We start from the raw sequence: 21,326 nt of genomic DNA on the forward strand, positions 1-21,326 counted from the left end.
CACTGACGTGAAGAAAAAAAAATCCGAAGCCTTTAACGTATCAATTTTTGCCGCAACTAAATGGGATTAGAATTCTAAAGATGGAGAAAATGTGAACCTTAATCTTTCAAAACTGCGCCTTTTCACTGCGCCCTGTGCAAAAATTGGGGGGACAGAAATAGTATGAAATACATAAATAAACTAATTAATCAGAAAACATAAATGAATTTGAATGACACTTTAAAAATTTTAATTTTAAACTTTATTTTAATTTAACAGTTGTAAAATATTTATTAAAGGTCTGAAATGAGAATATTATATTTTTTAAGAAATAATAGTTTAGTATATTTAAACTAAATAATTATTTGATAAATTTTGAAATAGATTCCATTGAATTGAATTATTAATAAATTTTCATTCTTGAAATTGATGAAAACAACTGATATCCATAAGCATTTTTTTCTTTTAATATTAGAAAATTTGATTATTATCAGATTACTATCCTGTTAACAATATCTTAGGTCTGATTGTCATAAATTAACTAATGAAAGCTTTTTATAATTGTACTAATGCACATCAGCACAGTACTTAAAAAAAAAAATTTAATTATAATTTGTAGTACATTTCAGATGTAATTGATAGTAACATTAAAAGTAAGCGGTGAAGTTCCAGAATTCTGTAAACTAAAAAACTCAAAAGCACTTTAATCAAAATTAATCGCTACAACGAATGAAACAAATAGAGGTCTACAAACACAAAACAAAATACAAATACAAAATTTAAAAATACTGAAGGAAAAAATAGAAATAACTTCTTATTGCCCAGTGAAGTGAGAATTTAATGAATCAGCATAATATAATAAAAACCGTAGATCTCAGCTCGTTGATCTTTAAAAAAATTCAACATAAAAAATATGTAAATAAAGCATACATTTTATTTCTTTAGCTAATTTTTATTCATCTTTAGTTGCCTCACATTTATAAAAAAAAAAATCATCTAAGTTACTAAGCGCAGTATCAGAAGTTGGGATTTCCCCAACAGCGGGGATGTTTTAAAACTGGCGTTTTACAGGCGGTTCAATTGTATTGCACATTAAATCCGTCATGACCGACATCCTCCCGCTGGTGTGGTGTGGAGTGGAGAGGGAGGTGCCAACTCAGGTGTCGTCCTCGTCATCTGACCGCGGTACAAAATTACGAGGTCCGTCCCAAAATAGACCTAGTGTTGCTCTAAAACGGGACGTTAATATAACTAAACTAAACTAAATCGGTTCCTTGCTTGAATGGTGGTTGACACAACTTGGCTATCGAACATTCTGTGGAGTTTATATTTATGTATTCTAGAATAGAGTCTATTTATTGCCATTACTGAATGCACAAATTTTAATCCATATAATATAAATCAATTGAATAAAATGTGGGATTTTATGTGAAATATCGATCGCTATCACTGGACAACTTCTTGTTTCGTAATTTTAAACACTAAAAATGCAGCAAATTTACTAATATTAATAAATATGTCAGCAAAAAATAAAGTGATAATTAGATAAGTAAAATTTGGAATATCATGTCACTAATAGTTTGTGACATATATCAACAATTTTGGATGATATATGAATAACATACAAGAGTACAATCAGGGTTATCATATAAATATCGTGAATATTTCAATAATTAATTTCTTTTTAAATTTTCAAACATTAAACGCGAATTTAATTGCTCAAACTTTTCAAAACAAAACAATAAACGATCAGATAATAGTCAATGAATATTATTTCCAAAAACCCTTTGCAGCCAAACAGTCATTTTTTCTTCCATTTATTACTTTCTCGTATACATACAAAGAGAAAAATATTGTAGTCGTCAACAAATTCAAACTCGGGATTTTGATAAATCTGCACGTTTTAGACCTTCCTGCCCCCCCCCAAACATATTTCTTTTTCATTATAGCTGTCTGTGAACAAAATAATTCAAAATTCTTTGAGCTAGACGGATGAAATTTGGCATGTGGTCATTAATCCAAAAGTATAGACCTTTATAAAATCTTGAATGAAATCTATTCAAAGGAATTATGTCTTTCAGGTTGTCTGAATATAGATTAAGAAGATATTTATCAAACAAAACGAGCTAGTTGGATAAAATTTGGTACACAGATTTAACATATAAAGTGTTCATATGTATCGAATTTGGAGCCAAATCTGTCAAGGAGTAGACCATCCATTAATATACAATTTCACATGAATTCAAAGGTGATAACCCAAAAACGCAGTGACTTCCATATAAGAAATCTGGTGTAGGATTTTGCGACTGCAGTTCTAATTTTATATCAAATTAATCCATCAGGAAAAAAAAGACATCTAAATCCACATTCGGTTTTCTGATATTTTATATTAATCTAGTGATTATTCACCAAAGATTGCGCTCGATTAGCTTCTTTCAGAACTTTGTTCCTCAATGTCATAAGATTAATAATAAGAACTAGAGAAGATGCGAGAACGTTTCAGGGAGACCACTTCCCCTGATTTTTATTCAAAAGCAAAAGATGAAACAAACAAGCAATCTCTTTATTTATAACTACATCTGAAAAGATTCCTGATCTGCTTTGTTTCGAAATAGATGGTTAAAAGTAGTTACCACAACGTCTGAATAGTTATAGAACATTATCTCGAAAGAGTTGTTGCAGTCCCGAGGAAATGAAGATTTCTCGGGTTGAACTCTTTTAATCTCGTCTCAGTGAGCTTTGCGGATGTTTAGTCCTGACGGTAGTTCATTAGACTTTAAAATCGTGTTATTTGGCAACCTGACAAATATTTCTTGGCTGGTAACCACACGTGAGTCTTAAGTGAAATGAGCCGGTTGCAATAGGTTAGTTACCTGCGTATCTTTTCCAACGATTTATGTCACTGGGATTATTGGTGGAAGAAGAAATTTTCAATAGACAAAAACACTCTATTGCTATGCTACGACCTATTTATTAATGTCTAGTCGTCTAGCTGGTTCGACATGTATATTGGCTTTATTTCATTTCAGTTAAATCGATTAGATATAGCTTCATGCCCATGATTCCTCCAAATTGTGAGACATTAAAGTCGAGTTATTTCAATTTTCTTACATATGCTCTGTTTATTGTGAATAGGAATCTTTAAAACAGAAGCCAGACGTATGACTCATAGCGCTATTAAAAATTTAAATGTGCGGCTCCTCTACTTATTAAATTTCGCGGTATTTTAATTTCACTCTCGTAAGCTACACAATTATTAAACAGAATCCTTCTTCTTTAGCTTAAAGAAAAGGAAAAAAATCAATGCGTTTAAATATATCATGAAAGAATGAAAACGATTTAAATTTCAAGCCAACGATATAATATATTGTTGGAAATTAGGCAAAAAAAAAATTTTTTTAATAAATTAATTTCAAAATACAATAAATAATTTTCAAAAATTACCAAAATTTATTAAAAATTTGCAAGACTATTAAATTGGTATAAATAAAAAGTCAATTCATTTTTAAAATTTTGAAATGGTGTAAAATACATTTTTTTAGGCATTAATTTTTCGGAAGTTATAGCGGAAAAATTCCAAATATAACTTTTAATTAATTAAAAATTCAAAAGTCATTCTTAGGTGCCGATCCCCACCCTTGGAGAGGGTGGGGATCGAATTCGCTAGCTGTAATTCGAACAGTTTAGACTGTAGAGCCTCAACACAACATTAATCTTTATCAGAAGTAAAAATTATAAAAAGAAGATATCCTTATACAAACTCCAATTTCCTGATATTATCGGTACACCGACTTTCTCCCTAAATATTATTGATTGAATTTTAATTGCAGTTTAAAGCAAAATGTTAATGTTTATATGCAAAAAGTAGTACTGATTCTCTAAAGAATGCAGGAACACTCTTTCAAATATTATTTTATAAACTTTTTAAGTACTAACATGAAAAAAATTGACAACATTTTGAGCATTAACATTTTAAAAATCATCGCTATTATTTCAATAATACTAACGTAGTATCACAAACTTGTTTCTGTCTTTAATGCTCTTGCGCCTTTTCCAATACTTCAAGTTAGTTCTCTATTTCCTATATTCAATGTGTGTAATAAGTGGATTTCTCTGATTTACGCGAATTCTTTTGATTCTTTGAAGAGTGTAAAAGAGGAGTAACAGTGTAATTCTTTTTCGTCTTAAATCTCGTAAATTCTCTGATAGCAATCGTTCTCTTCAAAATATCGTGTAATATTTTTCAAAATATTCTTACAAAATAAAAACATTTATTTAAGTTTTGATGTGCGATGAACCTAATACATTTTTTTAATCAGAAATTATTTAACTAACGCATAGTTAATAACCCTTTCACTATTTAGAAAAGTCTGAATTTCTATAAGAATCTTCTTTCTAAAAACAGATAAGAATAATTGTCTAGAACAAATTGTTTTGAAGCAAAATAATTTTTTAAAAATATGTTCTGGCGTTCTGATTATTATTTGTAATTTCCCTTAATTACAAGTAGAATAATGGATTTTAAGTCCACTCAAAGCATTAAGAGATTTAAATAACAAGTTCATTATACTTTAAAATAGAGTTATAATTTTAGCTGAAAATCAGTCTGATAATGTTTTTTTTTTAATTCTTAGAAAATAAAAATATTTATTTTAGTTTTGATAAGCAGAGATGCAAAATACATTTTTTCAATCACAACTTCTTTAACTAACACATAGTTAATTACCCTTTCACTATTTTGAGTAAGCTTGGATTACAATAAGAAACTCTTTTCTAAAAATGGACAAGAAAAATTGTCTACAACAAATTGGTTTGAAGCAAAATAATTTCATAAAAATATGTTCTGACGTTCTGATTTTTATCTGTAGTTTCCTTTCATTACAAGTGGAATCAATCCATTTTATATTCGCTCTTAAAACATTAAAAAATTTTAATAGTGATTTCGTTACATTTTAAAATAGAGTTATAATTTTAATTAAAATTATAACCAAAAACCATATAAAATTATAACCATAAAATTTAAACTAAAACTATCAGAATGAATTGATTAGGAGGAAATATTTATGAAATGCCATATTTATTTTTCCCAATACAAAAAAGACAATTAACTCAAAAAGAATCGAACAATTCTTGTTGGAACTCACTACGCTTGTTACAGAATGAAAATAAAAACTGTCATTCTACAGTGTAAATTATTGTGTATTAATCTATTAGATGGCAGGCACAACTATGTTTATTGTGTAATATTCCATTTTAAATCCTAAATTCCATGTATCGGTCATCTTAAAAGAGGTTTTTTTTTTTTTTTTTTTTTTTTTTTTGAAGAGAGAACAGTTATTCTAAGAGGTCGCGATTTTTTTCCCAGACGCTACAGGCAATCTTCTCATTTCTCGATATCCTGTGAGATCGATCTTTATATCTATTCGGTGAAGAATAGTAGTACTAAGACCAGGACAACGGAGAAAGTGAAGAATAGAAAACATCATAATTATGAAATCATAAAGAAAGTAAAAGAAAGAACTGGAAAAGTTAATTTTGAATATTCTTAAAGTAATTTTATGGATACTAAACGAGAGCGTGGTCATACAGCTTATAAGGGCAATCGTTTTTGTTCATATGTTTTAGGTGGCTATCGTAAGTAGAATAAAGAACGGAAAACAGTCGCGGTTCTTTTTATTAAAATTTCTCGTTTGGAAACTTCTGAAAATGAAAAAAGCAATATTAATAGAAAGTTCTAAATAAAAATATCTCTTTCAAAGCTTTTATTTAATCAGATGCAAATATTGGATTTAAAAATCCTTCAAATGTATCCATTTCTTAGATGCATTTCGAAACTCTACGCTTTTGTTTCCATTTAACTGTATTTTGTCACATAGCAGTTGTAAAACCAATCAGAAATTCAAAAAAAAACTGGTAATATAAGCAACAAATATAAAGAGTGAATACTAATGAGTTGAAGAGAAACAGAAAAATCGTTTGCCCATTTACATATCTCCTCTCTTAGTTGAACATTTTTATTTTTATTATCAGTAGAAAGTAATGGAATCAATTCAGGCAATATCGAAATCATATAGCAAATGTAATTGAGCATGCCATCTATATCCTAACTGTATGCATGTTATTTCATGCTGTCAAGTCTTTTCTTTAGTTTTCATTATAGAATGAACAATGGATTCCAAAATTGCATTTGAAGCGCACAGCCATGGATTGGTTCCATTTCGCTAAGCAAATTAAGTTCATCCTACGTGCTTTTGTATATAAGTGACAATTTCTAAAGTAAATATTGCTTTTACCGTAATAATTTCACACACAATAGGATTTCTTTTTAATTTTGAAGATTCCTCATAACTTAGCTCTTATTTACTGGTTTTTATTAATATTACGAATTTCTTAAAATACAAAGTATTTTTATTTTTTTTCATAAGAAAAAGAAAACAACGCATCAGGAATATCTGTTCTTCGCAATCAATTTTTCGTTTCTGCAGTTTTAACGATAGTAAATAAACAGTAAGTGATAGCAAGCATTTTAAATAAAATAGAAAGTGTTTTTTTTCTAGATAAACTGCAGCTTATCATTCTTATCGCTTACAAACCTTAATTTGTTTTTCACTTTGTAAGCCAAACATACTAAAGAAAAAGTCAAACGAAATAATATCAGACAAAACATGGCATCTACGTTTTTGAGGTTTGGCTGACACATTTTTTTCGTTACATACTTACTATAATTTTTTTTTAAGTAATTGCCTTTAGTTTTATTTAAAGCATAAAAAAGGACTTCCATTGCAATATTAAGGTAACTACATCTACTTCATCCCGCCCAACGGCACACGGAAATATTGAATAATCGAAACACACAATAGCATAAATGAGAATTATGGTTGACAGCTATCATCGACCAACATATAAACCTTCCCCTGGGAGACATGTTCTATCCTTTGTACTAGGTAGCTGACCTCATATCGTTTCTGTACCTATCAGGGTGGTATAAACCAACCATATTTTAAATCTCAGAGTAACAAAGTTATCTATCATTGGAGAGGAGTCAAAAATAATAATAATAATCGCCAAATTTAACAAAAAATTGTAGGATTATTAAATTGGCATTATTAAAAAGAAAATTTTTAAAATTTTGAAACAGCGTAAAATTTATTTTTGTGCAATAATATTTTCGGAAGTTATTGCGGAGCAATGATAACATTCTGCTTAAATCTTAATTAATTCTAATTCTAATTTCAGCATTTATTGACCTCAAACTGTATAAAATATCATTCATTAATTTATTTGGACCATTTTTCCTAATGTAACTGCATACGTCTAACACTAACTGCTTAGAAATTAAGTGTTGGGACACGATAAGAATGGGATATTCTATATATAAACTGTGTATAAATATTTTCTTAAAGGCTACAGAATTATTTAGTCAATAATATAGCTATCACAAAAACTTTTCTCTTCCACCTTTTTTTTTTTTTTCTATAAAATATGTTTCGTTTTTATTTCATTTCTTATTTTATTTCATTTCATTTCATTTTCATTTTACTGACATCTGCTGAAAATTACATTTTTCTAGGTATAGGTATGAAGTAAAAGTTAACTTAATCCTTTAATTTGAGCTTTTACCAGCGTAATATTAGCACGTAAAAGCTAATTTTTCCGATGCACGCATAACTTGCTCGCTCAGATTAATTTTCATTTTTATTTTGTGTAAAATAAATTGTTGGAAAAAATATGTTTAAAATATTATTTTAATAGAAAATGAATTTGTATGTTAAAAATTGGTGTCATTGAAAAGGTAATTATTTTTTTAATTTTAAGATGATGTGAAAATTAATTTCGTGCTTTATTATTTTCGGATGTTTTAGCGGAAAAATACCACAATTCAGCTTAGTTTTTTATTTATTAAAATTTTCCAAAAATTCTGTGAATTGCTTATAAGCTCTCTAAAAACAGCTCACTTCAGTATTTTCCCACACTCAAGATAAGGCATAAAAATTTTTTATGTTTCCAGCATTCTTTTAAAAATACCTAAATTTTCCCCTTCCTAAGACTACAATGTATCAAAGAAATCCCTATCAAAATCTCATAGTAAAACCAGTGAAGGAAAACTGTTGGTCTCTTTTGCTCTCGTATCACGGTGTAGACTGATGTATCTCATAGTTTCTTCCTTGTACATAATATTTCTCCCCTGATGAAATAAATCGAGTTCAAAATTTCAAAAATTTCATCTATTTGGAGATGGTAGAGTTTTAATTTTTATTTGCCTTTTTTATTATTATTATTTTTATATTCGTCTGACTTGATTGCATCAGTCAATTCATTCAACAATTTTTGCATCGCCAATATACGAAAGAAATGCTTCAATGTGCATTAATAAAGAAATGCATTAATAATACTTAATAATAATATGAAAAAAATATATAATATTTATTTTAGTTTTGACATACGGAAACTCTTAAAATATCCACATTGATAATTCACCTTTTAGTTATTATAAAAAAGGTATTTTAAGAAATTTGAGCTTGGTATTAATTTTGAATCTTATAATTTATTAAAATTAAATAAAATATTGCATGGAAATAATCTCAAAAGCTATTTTTTAAAAATGTTTTAAGCGATGTGTCTTGCAATAATATACATCAAAGTTATTAAGAAAAAAAGTTAAAATTTCAAATAACTTTTATTTGTTAAAATTTAAATAACCCTTTTTTTAATGACCAATTGTTATCCAAGTTGTAACTACGTGCGAAATTTGGTATTAGGCTCTATAGTTTGTCTATACAAAGCCAAAACTAGTTACGAATCACGCATGTTGCATCATAACTTTGAAGGTATAATCCAATCTATAATTATTATCAGGTCCAATCCAAAATATTCATTATTAAATTTTGATTTTCTGTAATTTAACAGCGGCATTAATCTGATGTTATCATATTTAATATAATATTTATTTGATTTTAACCCTTTTTAAAAATATTTGTTTACTCTGAATGGCAACAATCATGTAAAATGTGGTTTTTCGGTGCTCGAGAAACTTAAACAAGGATTCCATCTTCTTCGTCTTGTTGATACGGTGAGATCTAGAGGATGCCCTCCGCCTCTGCCAAAGTCGAGAAGATTGCCCCTGTTGAGGCAATCGACCCTATGAAAATATGTCTCCAAACGCTGGAAAAACGAATGAGGAATTTAGAAAAACGAAAGGTAATTTTAATTTTCTTCAAAAAATTCTATAATCGTTAAGTTTAGAACTACGCATGATCAGTCATTGTTCGTTAGGCTTATGTATGACATGCGGTTTTTAGTTTTTAATTTAAATATTATATCTCGGTTTTAAAAACAGAATATATTACAAAACATTTATATTTCTACTAGTATATTTTGTATATTGTTGACCAATATTCTTATGCATGCGCATATGTTTACCAAATATGGCGGATTGTATATTGATTGCTCGGCCATTACCTAGTTTGTAACCTCGTGTTTACATTTTTGTGTTTATTTCCACTCAAGAGTTTTTGAGTAAAATAAAATTTTATGGTATGTTTTACAATCAGTTATAAAGAATTTAATTGTTGATGAAATTGTATGTCGTAATAAGTCGAAATTTGGCGCATCTGATGCAATTTCGTACCTCGTGTTTTTCATACAATATCACCTATAATTATTTGAATACTTAGCAATCGAAAAAAACTCTACAATAAGAATTTTTTTTAAAAAATTACATTGTCTAAAAGAAAACATATCTAAGGGAATATTTTACTTAAGAAAAAATAAGACCCGAACGATTGCTGCGTCCGTCAAGTTGTATTCTATCTTGTTGGTCTTTGTTTGAAAGTACAAATAGTTTATAAAGTAAGAAAGAAAATTGAATGTCAGATACACAATTGATGTTATAAACAAATACAACGCCTGTCAATTTTTTCTATCCTGTTAGGCTTGCTATTATATATATTTATCGATTTTTTTAATTATATTTAGATAAAGTTGGACAATTACCGTAATGATGTAAAAAATGGTAAAGAATTGAATGAAGATCAAAAAGTAAGTTTTATTTTCTGATTTTAGCTTAATTAGTTACTCAATTATTAAGTATTAGTATTTTAAAGGAAATAATCCAATGTCTAAAATATTGTTCATTTCTCTAATCCTTTTATAATTTCGGTGTATGCAATACAAAACATTTTCTAATATTTAATTTGCATGTTTTTAGAAAGTATATTAGGTAAATATAAAGATTTGAATTTATAGTTTTTACTCTTAAGATGCATATAGAAATCCTTGAAAATATATCTAAATTTTCCTTCATAAAATTGCTTCTGTTCTTATTATTCATCTCTTAATACTATATGCATTTATATAAATATTCATTTTTTTTATATCTTTGTATAATGTCTATGAATACTTGGTATATTTTTGGTGCATTGTCATTTTAAAAATCTTAACAGTGTTAATAAAAACAAGGAAAGTGTGCAAATTGTATGTTTTCTATAAATTCATTAATAGCGAAAAGTGAATTTAATATTATATCAGCATGAGAGGATAATTTCTGTTTTTAAATAATCTACAATGGGAGGGGGGGGGGATATGAGCTATAAAAACTCATGACATCTTTCATGCAACTCATACTTATAACGAGGCTAGGTTAAACTTCTTAAATTAAGATTTCATTTAAATATGCTGTGTAAATTATTTTAATTTCATTTGTTGCAATTCTATTTATTCCTTTTGTTTTCTTGTACTTGCTTTATGTAAAGAAAAAAAAATTTCAGATGGAAATATTGTCAATTTTTCTCTTCCACTCTAGGTAAAAATAGATGTAAATTAGAGGAAAGGAATTTTTAAGAGATACTATTTCAGAGAATAGTAAAATTATTAGCTAATTCATATTATAGCAAATAAAACATATATTTAGAAGTTTCATATTTTCTATTTTGTCTTTATTACTGAACTTGTTCGGATCAAAATAAATAAAATGTGAGCACCTTACAAAATAATTTGTAATTTGATTTAGAAATAAAAAGGAAAATTTTTTAAATTTTTTAATTAAATAAAAAGGTAATTTGATTATCCTGTTTTTTTAAGATATTTCCTTTAAACTAATATATTTATAATGCTTGTTTCGTATAACATGCTGTAAATAAACAAGTTAAAAAACGTTTCTTCTACAAAAAAATATGTTGACCATATTTGTTACGTTATTGTTAAATGACCCTTAAGCTGCTCTTTTATTGTGAAGTTCTGATGTTCTATTCTTAAGTAATATCATAAGTAGGAATGTGTTATTGAAAATGAGTGAATGATTTTGTTGAATTACCTGTGAAATGACAGAAATACTGAACATTTATTTTTTGTAATTATGATGAGATAATTCTTACTAAGATGCTCTCATATTTACATATATATTTGTTAGTGAATGAAAGTGTGAAAATTTGAAAGTGTGTTCAATTGATTTTACTTTTATTGCATACTTTGAATACATTTTCAAAGATCTATATAAAGCTTACAAGTTTATTTCGCTTATCTTAAGAATTTTTATTTTTATTTAGAAATTTGAAAGCTGATAATGTTTACTTTTTTCTCTCATTTTATATTTAGTTTTATTTGGACAAAATTAGGTGGTTATAGACTGTTTTATCTCTATTTTTAATTTAACATTCATGTATAGGTCATGTCAACTTGACACACTTTATGAATCTCACCATTTCAGATTTTCATAATATTTGGCTCATTTGTACTAATCATATACATTTGGCAAAGATATTTTTAATGAAATATGTCAACTCTATTTTGAATTATTGCGATGTAAATTGTTTTAAAAAAGCTGTTCTAATTTGAAAGATAAAAGTTAAAATTAATACCATGAATAGTTAGCATTTTTGTAATCACTTGAAAAAATATAAATGTTGGGTACTTGTTAAAGTAACAAAAATTGAAGCTTGATTTTTAAAAATTTTATTTATATCCTCTATTTAGCTCGGTAATAATTATGTTAATTGTTACATTTGTATGAAAATATGAACACAAATCTGAAGAAAAATTATAGTAATAAAGTAAAACCTTTTATTAACTAGGATATATTTATCACTTGAAGTTTCAAAATGTTCACTTCTCATAATTGCAGAATATAAATTTTTCTTGAATATAGGAATGATATAAATAGTCTAAATAGATGAAGCAAAAAGAGATTTTTGTTTCATTGAGTTCTTCATTTTCCTATCAAACATATTCTAGTCCTTCTTAGGTTCCTTCACAGATAGCCATAAAGTAGCCTGATATGTCTATTTATCAGGATATTTTAATACTTCCTTTTTTCAATCCTGCAAGTCATTTGAAAAAGTCTATGCAGTCAATTTTAATGTATTTTTGGAATAAGTGCATGATTTTGGTGTGTTCTTTAGATAGTCGGTCTTTGATCAAAACATATTTTCAATATTTCTGATTCAGCATATTCAGGCAATAATTTATTTTAATGTTTTTAATTACCTGTTCATGAAGTTTTGATATTATTTTTAACTTGGCAAACAGGCTCTAGCTGTCAGTCTCTTTACTGAATTCTTATTTTGTTCTAGGTAATTATGTAAGGTTTATTTTTGGTTGGGCATGTTATTGAAAAAATTACATGTGTAATTAAAAAAAATATATGATGACATACATTGATGGAATTTGGATATTTTTCAAAATATTTGCAATATCATAAAACTGATTATTTCAGTTTGGATGACTTATACGTTCGTTAATATTGGAACAATGTGTTGGCTCATTTTATCAGAACTTGTGTGTGAAGTTCTTATTTGTAACTTTATGTGTGTATGATTTAAAAAAAAAATTGTCTGCAATTTCATGATTTTTGATAGCATAAAATGTACATTCTGATTCGGCAAGGAGAAAAATAAATATTGGATGCATGTATAATTCAGTTATTCTTCTATCTCTCTTTTTAAATAGTTACATTAAAAATCTTGAGAAATCGGTTTACATCTTCCTTAACTTTGATATTTGTTTTCAAGTTACAGCATATTAAATCAATGATATTGAAGATCTGATATATGGTTAAGACCTTTCAGCTTTAAAAACATAAGAAAATCTTTAAATAATGTGAATACTTACAAAATCTCAAATTGTTCTGTTAATTTTAACTTATTATTTATTTCTGAATTGGTGTAAATTTGGTAGGTATTCCTCCCCCCCCCCTTTTTAAGCAAAAGAATAATAACAATAATACCACAAGAATTACATCTATTTGGTTTATTGAAACTATCATACAGGGTGAAAATATTTATGTGCATTTCAGTGGGGATTTTTTTGTTAGCTTAACTATTGAATGGGAAAAGAATTGAAATTCTCTTTATCTAATACTAAACAATTTTAGGTTTGAAGCATGAAAATTAATTCAAGATGATCCATTTAACTTGAAAGTCGTATACTCAAAAGTATCTATTTTATAAATATTATTTTTTAAATGCTTATTTGTAGTTTTAATTTTAAATTTGATTCTATTTTTACATTTTATTTTCTATGATATATTTTTAATTTTTTCAGGATATATTTTCATTAAAAATTGTTTGCAAAAGTTTTGATTTTTACATTTTATATGATGATCATAATAGTTTTTTCTTTGCTAAATAAGCTAAAGCCTCTGTGTTTTTTTATTGTTGAATCTTTTCTTAATAAAACTATAGTAAAATGTAAATTTGTGCTACAGGTTTGCAAAAGTAGAATTTTTAATTGCTATCCAATATATGAATTAAATTACTCTTGATTATATTAGTTTGCATTTCAAACAGATTAAAAAAGTTTTAGATTCCATTTATTAATTGTATGACTTTTTATGTTTTATAGCTTGCTGTAAGCAAATATGATTCAGTTATTTGTGTGCTTGAGTTTGCTGGTGATCTTTATAAGTCCATGAATACTACCATTCAAGAGGTAATTTTAAGTTTTTGATTTATTATTTTTCATAATCATTCATTTGATTTTTTTTCACATGTTTGCTAATTAATATGTCTCCTGTGTTTAGTGTTCTCGACAGTTAAAAAAACAAGCAAAAAAAGAACAGTTGGAGCGACAACAGCATGAGATCCAGCGTCTTCAAGAAGCTTTCATTTTCTGTCATATTTTGTCATGCTTTCAAAATGAAGATGTACGGAGTGATTTCTTGAATGGAGAAAATGGTGCCATTGTAAGTTTTTGCTAGGCATAAAATATTGTCAGTTAATGGTTACATTTAGTTATTTCAATTAAATTTTAGGCTGTAAAGAAATAGAGCAAAGTAAGAATTTCCTGTAAGAAAGTAATGAGAGTTAAACTTCTCAATTGCTCTTCTGTATAATGTAAAGTCTCTGGTGATTTATTTCATGATATAGAAACAATAATGAAATTATTTTTATTTCCAGCAATTGACCAGTGAACAGTTATCGCAGTTGGACCAGTTATACAAATTGCTAGGGCCTGCACTTCCAAATGAACGAGCTGATCTTACTAATCATTTTCATGCTTTGGCGGAAAACCACATTTTCTTGGTTGAAGGAAAGAATAAAGAAATTGCTGGTACTACTTATAAAGTTCTTAAAGATCTCTTGTCCAGCATTAAAGAGTCTGGATATTTCTCAAGACCATCTGAACCTCTTGAAGATGGGACATCCAGTGATGATATGCAAGAGGAAAATTTAGTTGAGAAATTGGAAAATACTAATATTTCATCTGAACAGCAAGAAATTATTCAGACTCAGACAAATGCAAGTATAATTTTAATATATTATAAATGCATTTTCACATCATAAGTGTTAAGATTTTTCTATATTGGAAATTATTTCTTTTTTTTTATTCAAATTAGTTGAGATATGTGAAAAGAATGTTGGATAATTTATTTTAAACTATTCTGACTGCTGCAAATTGAAATTATTTTCAGTTATTGAAACTTTCAGTAACTTAATCATTTAAGACAGTATTTTGTTCTGTATATAATTTTATTAGTCAGGGAAATTATTTTAATTCTTTTTGTTAATACCATTATAAAATTGCTTAAATAATACCTGATCTAAATGTTCTTATCTAATGTGCAACTTTCTGTACCTACCATTTTAAAGAATTCTAATATTTATTATAACAACTTGATAGTATAATATATTCATCCCATAAGCATGAATTAATTTATGCTTGCAAATTTTAAAACATTTTTTTTTGCCTTTCCTGTCACAATTTGAAAAAGAATTAATTACTATTTCATGCAAGTTATACGCAAAAAATCTTTATAGTTTATGATCCTTTTTGTAATTGAATAAAATTAACAATAATAAAATTAACAATAGTTTATATGGCATAAATTTTGTAATAAAATTAACAATAGTTTATATGGCATTATTCCATACCATAGGATCAGCAGTATGAAGCTTCTGGGGAATCTAATGGTACCTGTGCAGTAACTGCTGAGGAGATTCATGAATCACCAGCACCTGTGCAAAATGGGCCATTACAAGAAGTTCTCTCTTCTCAAAATGCCTTCAACTTCTTACAGGAATCACAAATTGATATGGGAGGTAAATAGTTTGAAAAATTATATTTGCTTGATTTTAGCCTGAAATCTAGTTGATTTTTATTAATTTCAGAGTAAAATTTTATCACTTCCCCCCTGCTGTCTTAAATTTGTAAATAATAATATTTTGAAAGGTAATATTGTATTAAGATAAAGACGGTTGGTGCTTTATGGGAGAATTTTTATTTTAATGTTTCCAAACATTACTTATGAATAATTTTAAAAATCTATTATCGATGTTGGTTCATAATTTGTATTGAGTTTTCTAGCTTTTTTTGTTATTGTGATATTCAAAGATATTTTGTATTAGATGAATCCATTTTTATCTCAACAATATTGTTTCATATAACATACCAATGTAAAATGCTGGATTTATCTAATGTGCTCTTTAGTTTGATACATTTATTGACATTTTATTCTTATGTGATATTTATAATACATAAATTTTGAAGAATTCTGTGAATTAATACTGTTATTCAGTTAATCTTAGTTTTTAGAACTAGTAATTCTGAGACAAACGTTTTCTGGAAAAAAAAAGTGGTGAAAGATTGATTGTGAATCTAAACTTATTTTTAAATAAATATTTAGATATTAAAAATTAAATTTTTGAAATTATGCTGGCATGTTAAATCCAATTGCAATATTCTTTAATAAATATGGGATTCATAATGTTTTATGCAGTTTTTGCATTGGTATATTAATTTTATGATATCCTACTACCTTTTCTGTTACTGAGACATATCTTTTTAATAACACCCATCAAATTAATTGATAAAATTCATTCTTGAATGCTCCAATGCTTCTGAAGCTGGATTTTTCCAATAATTAGAAATCTCAACTTTTAGCCAAAATAAGTTCTGCTGTTTCAGGACAATTCTTTGTCATTAATATATTTATAGTGTTTTTCCATAGTATGGGAGCTTGTGATGCAATTCCTCTTTTAATACTTTTAATTAAAAATTCTCAGGTTTTCAGTTTTTTAATTATAAAAAAAATTGCCTGATAGGTTGAAAATAGCTGTATGTGTTTGATGTTTGAGTACAATGTTATGTGAATTACAGCAAAATAAAAATTTCTTATGGGTTTTTGGATTAAACTGCCAGATGTATCATTTGTTCAAACAAATTACAATTCTTTCGTGCAAAACTCTGATTTCAGTATATCTAAATATCTTGCTAAAAGAATATTTTCTAAACAACTGATTATTGTGAGAGATAAACTTATTTAAAATTGATTTATTTAGAGTTAGATTTAACGTATATTGATTTATAAGATTTTATTGATCTTATATCTCATATAGCTCCTCATATGGACCCGGCTGTTGTAGCTGTACACCAAATGGCACCTCCACAGGCTGTTAATTATGCTATGACTCCTTATCCACCAACTTCACCACATGAAGAAACTCCTCCTTTAGTGAATGGAAATGAACCACATGAAATCCCTGGACCTTCTGTACCTGCTAGCCAGGTTTCTCCAATTCCTAATGCTATTCCTCGAACGGTACCTCCTGTCTTAACATCTGTTCAGCACGATTTTGATCCATCTCATCCCATCCCGACTCAGACATTCACAAATCAAAGTTTTGCTGTGATGCAAAATATGATTATGCCTCAAGGCTATGTCCCAGTGACAATGCATCATGGCCCTCTTCCTCACCATATTGCACCAATTGCTGTGGTACCTGCACCACCTCCTGTCACTACTGCCCCAGCTCCTGTTATACCCATGCACGTACCAGTTACTGTTCCAGTTCAAGATGTAAGTCCTTTAACAGCATCAGAACCCAAGCCAGAAATTGAAGAGACACAGGTATTTTTTTAAATTTAGAAAGAAATTTTAATCATTCTTAATAGACAGAGCAAAAATACTTTTTAATGTTTCTCCTCATCTTAGAGATATTTGTTAGTTAAATTACTTTGAATTTCTGTTCATCATCGATAGATCTGCTTTGAAGATTTCTATTATTCTTTGTACAACTTGAAATAGTAATTTATAATTTCTTATAATCATCAACTGTGCAAATTAGTAATTTTAAATTATTGATAAGTTGATGTTAAATTATAGCTGTTTTCCCTTAAATAATTTAAGATTTTTTTTTAAAAAAATTAGTATTTATAAGCAAAATATATAAACTGCACAAATAATCTTAAAAAATACATGAATTTTCTGAAATATTTGGTTAACATTGTTCTTAAAGATTTCAAATTGGATTTGTATTTTACGAAATGTTTTTCTAATTGTGCAGCCGATTATGGAAAACAACGATATAGAACCTGATTCTAACTCAAATGAACCATCTGGTGAAAAAGGAACTGAAACTAATGGTAAGTATTGACTCTTTGATCATCAGATTTCATTCTGCATCTATAAATGCTTGTATTATTGCAGTTAATCAATTGAAAGTACATTTGAGATTTTCTGCCATTTGTAATTTACATCTTCTGATTTATATCTTGAAAATATGTTGTGTATACCATCATTAATATGACAACCAAAAGGGAAAAAATGCTAAATTGCTATAAAAATTTTCCTATTTTTTATGCCACTCCACATTGAGAACACTTAGTAAAGTATTGTTACTCAATTTTGTAGATGCTTTTAACTGGTTTTACATTTGGTTAACCACAAAATGGCACCTGTGTAAATAACTTATTTTATGGTGAATTGGTATTGCTTATAAAATTGTCATACCAATTTTAAGTGAATTCTAGTAAGATTTTTCTATCATTTCGTGCTTTTTTGGTAATTAAATTTATCATCTTTTTTCTTACTGTCACTAATTATATTTATACTTACAGGCTATCCTCAATACCGAGGTGGTTACCGAGGGAGAGGACGTGGACGAGGAAATAATGGATATTTCAGGGGAAGAAATAATTATCATAATGGGCGTGGTAAATAACAACTTTCCTCTTTATTCCTCACATATGCCTTTACCTTGCAAATTGTGCAGATATATTTTTCTTGTTATAAAAAGGAGATATAAATAGTGTATTGGTTATTTCTCAGATTATTCACCTCATCTCTTTTTTTTTTTTTTTTTAATCAAATATTACAATTATGTTGTGCATCATTTTTTTCTCCTTTAAAGTATAAAGTATATTATTGCATTCTGATGAAAAGGGAAAGGATTTCTTGTTTCTGTGCCAAAATCAACTTTTAATGTAAAGAGAAATTTTCTTTTTTAAAATATATATAATGTCTAAATTTGGAAGAGTGCTTTTAAGCATCTTAAAATATTTTTATCTTTATTCTTACTGTTAATAAAAAGGGAAGTAATAATTATTTATTGCTGCTAATTTAGAAATCATTTGTCAAATTTCATGAAAAAATGTATAATTTTCATTAAGATAACATTAAAAGATTTTCACTAATTCATTAGTTTTATTTCATTTTGGAGCTAAAATTGAATGTTAAAATATTATTTAATGGTTTTGGATATATTTCGATCATAATTAGATTTATTATCAGACTGGTATGTTTCAAAGAACATTGAAAATATAACATTATATATTCAGACAGCTGCATAAAGCTTTTATCTAGAAGATTGTAAAAATGGAATTTTAAATAGGATAACTCAATTTTCTCTGATTTATAATTTTGATATCTTTTATTTATTCAATTAGGAAAACCTAAGTATAATGATTATTCTTATTTAAAATATGTTTGAAAAAATTCTTAATTCTGGTGTTTTATGTAATATAATATGCAATTTTTTTTTTAAAGGTGGATATCAAAATCATTATTATCAAGACAGAAATGGGTATAATAGTAATTACAGACGAGGAAATAACCGTGGTATGTACTACTGTTAATTATTATTTTATATATTCTGTAGCTGTCTAATGTATTTTTTAGTTATTTCTGTTTTTAAAACATTAAGATAATTTTAATCTTATATTATTCCTTTGCCAACAATTAAAGTTTGTCATTAATAAATGGATTGTAAATGCATGTAAAATTGTATATTAATAACTAGATATATTAACAAATAAGTGCATTATAATATTGCTGCCCTAAATGTTAATCAAAATGACTTACTGAAATATTTGGTACTTTGGTTGAATTGGAATCTTTGAGCACTATTTTGTGAAATTTTACTCAAGTTGACAATTATTTTATGGGAGTTTTATGACTGTAAAAATTATGTTAGCATAACAATTGTGGTGTTCTAAGTGAACTATATGATGTGGTTCCTACATCATGTCAAACTGTCCACTTTCCTATGTAGATGTTGCTTTTTAAAAAATTAAATGTACTTTTCAAAAAATTTTAATTACTATAATCATTATTAATGTACTGTAAAAAATGTTTGAATTCTAATAATGTCTTTAAAATCAAAACATTCACTTGAATCATTTGTAACTTGCTTCCAGGACGGGGTGGAAATGGCAATAATCGTGGCCGTGGAAACTACAGAACACAATCATCTCAACAACAACAACCCCAACAGCAACAACAAGCGCAACAGTAAACCATGAAGTATGTGTAAAATTCATCAGCTGTGTTAATAATCATCTCTCGGACTTGGCAGTGGCAGTGGATCCTCCTTTCTCATAACACTTTAGTTAAAACAAAAGAGATTTTGCTATGGAAACAGAAAATATCAATAATATGAAATAAGCTATGGCCTTCTGACAAGTCTTCACCCAATTCTCTGATCAAAGCTTCCACCTAGCATTCATCTGTTCACACAGTATTAAGAGAGCAAGTAGAAAGGGTCAGACATCATAACATTTACCCTTCATTCTTGCGTGGAAGTCAGCAAATTGGGACCAGCACATATTTTGTGCGGCGATTTGACACGATTGTCGCAGGAATCGTAAATATTTTCAATGCAGACTTACAAAAGGCTGCTCCTAAGTAGAATATTGATCAACCTGATTGTGCATACAACTTTTTTTGTTTCTTTTTGTTGTGATAATCAATTTTTGCAGGGTTTTTCATATGCTACTTGTTTTATATCAAAACTTAAAATTTGCCCTTTGTGTCTTTCTAACCTGTTATTTAATTTTTTTCACTTCCCTTCTTTCTTTCCCATCTATTGTCTTTTAGTTGGCAACTTAAAAGCAGAAAAGATGTTTTTTGTTCCTAATGTTCAAGCCTCCTTATTTTTTTTGTGTGTGTGCAAAATGTGCACTTGTGTGAAAATTGTATATCTACCGTTTTTGAAAAATTGTTGACATAACTACTAGATGATGCCAAAAATCAGTTACCTGTGCATCTGCATTTTCTGCTACCCACTATCATTCTGTAGTTAGGTAATGCATATTCTGTCAGGTTGTTTCTGGAAAATAAATTTTTGTAAAGAACTTTAAGTTTGGACAACAGTGTTAGTCCTTCACTGAGTATCCAAAGCTTAATTGCTCTGATGTTAATAAAGTGTTTTAAGAAAATAATGTGTGATCATTTTTATAATTAGCAAAACACATTCTATATACAATATCATTTCATTTGAGTGTAATGGAAGTAATTCTGGTCATAATTCTATGCTAGAAAAATTTCAAATAACCTAGTTTCATCTTTTAATATTGCTATTGTAATCAATTCTCTTCTTATACGAAAGCATATATAATGTACTGTTCCATATCAGAATATATTTACTTAATGAAAAAAAATTGTTTTTCATATTTAAATTTATTTTTCATCCAACAATCATGCAGTGTAAATATTTAAACATTTAAATGTACATATTGTCTTATATTTATAGAGTAACATCGATAAAAGTGTAGCATTTGCAAATTAATCTTAATTACGAATTCATGTAATTACATCTGATAATGGTGGGGAAATAACTAAAACATTATGTTGCTAA

General features: G+C 27.6%; 1 protein-coding gene across 1 annotated transcript; it reads left to right on the plus strand.

Moving 5' to 3' along the window:
• Nucleotides 1–9,003: 9,003 nt before the first annotated feature.
• Nucleotides 9,004–20,910, plus strand: LOC129963726 (caprin-1-like). Its single transcript, XM_056078253.1, has 11 exons — nucleotides 9,004–9,177; nucleotides 9,955–10,017; nucleotides 13,816–13,902; nucleotides 13,994–14,155; nucleotides 14,370–14,711; nucleotides 15,350–15,512; nucleotides 16,809–17,320; nucleotides 17,757–17,835; nucleotides 18,310–18,405; nucleotides 19,238–19,309; nucleotides 19,888–20,910. Exons 1-11 carry the CDS (start codon nucleotides 9,064–9,066, stop codon nucleotides 19,983–19,985), a joined length of 1,788 nt encoding a protein of 595 aa, XP_055934228.1. The 5' UTR covers nucleotides 9,004–9,063; the 3' UTR covers nucleotides 19,986–20,910.
• Nucleotides 20,911–21,326: the final 416 nt, after the last annotated feature.

This window comes from Argiope bruennichi, chromosome 1 (assembly GCF_947563725.1).
Source record: "Argiope bruennichi chromosome 1, qqArgBrue1.1, whole genome shotgun sequence".
NCBI lineage: Eukaryota > Metazoa > Arthropoda > Arachnida > Araneae > Araneidae > Argiope > Argiope bruennichi.

Coding starts and splice junctions, on each gene's coding strand:
- LOC129963726 (XM_056078253.1), top strand. CDS start 9,064: ATGCCCTCCGCCTCTGCCAAAGTCGAGAAGATTGCCCCTGTTGAGGCA. Junction 17,321..17,756: donor CAGAAATTGAAGAGACACAG/GTATTTTTTTAA, acceptor CTAATTGTGCAG/CCGATTATGGAAAACAACGA. Junction 17,836..18,309: donor AAAAGGAACTGAAACTAATG/GTAAGTATTGAC, acceptor TTATACTTACAG/GCTATCCTCAATACCGAGGT.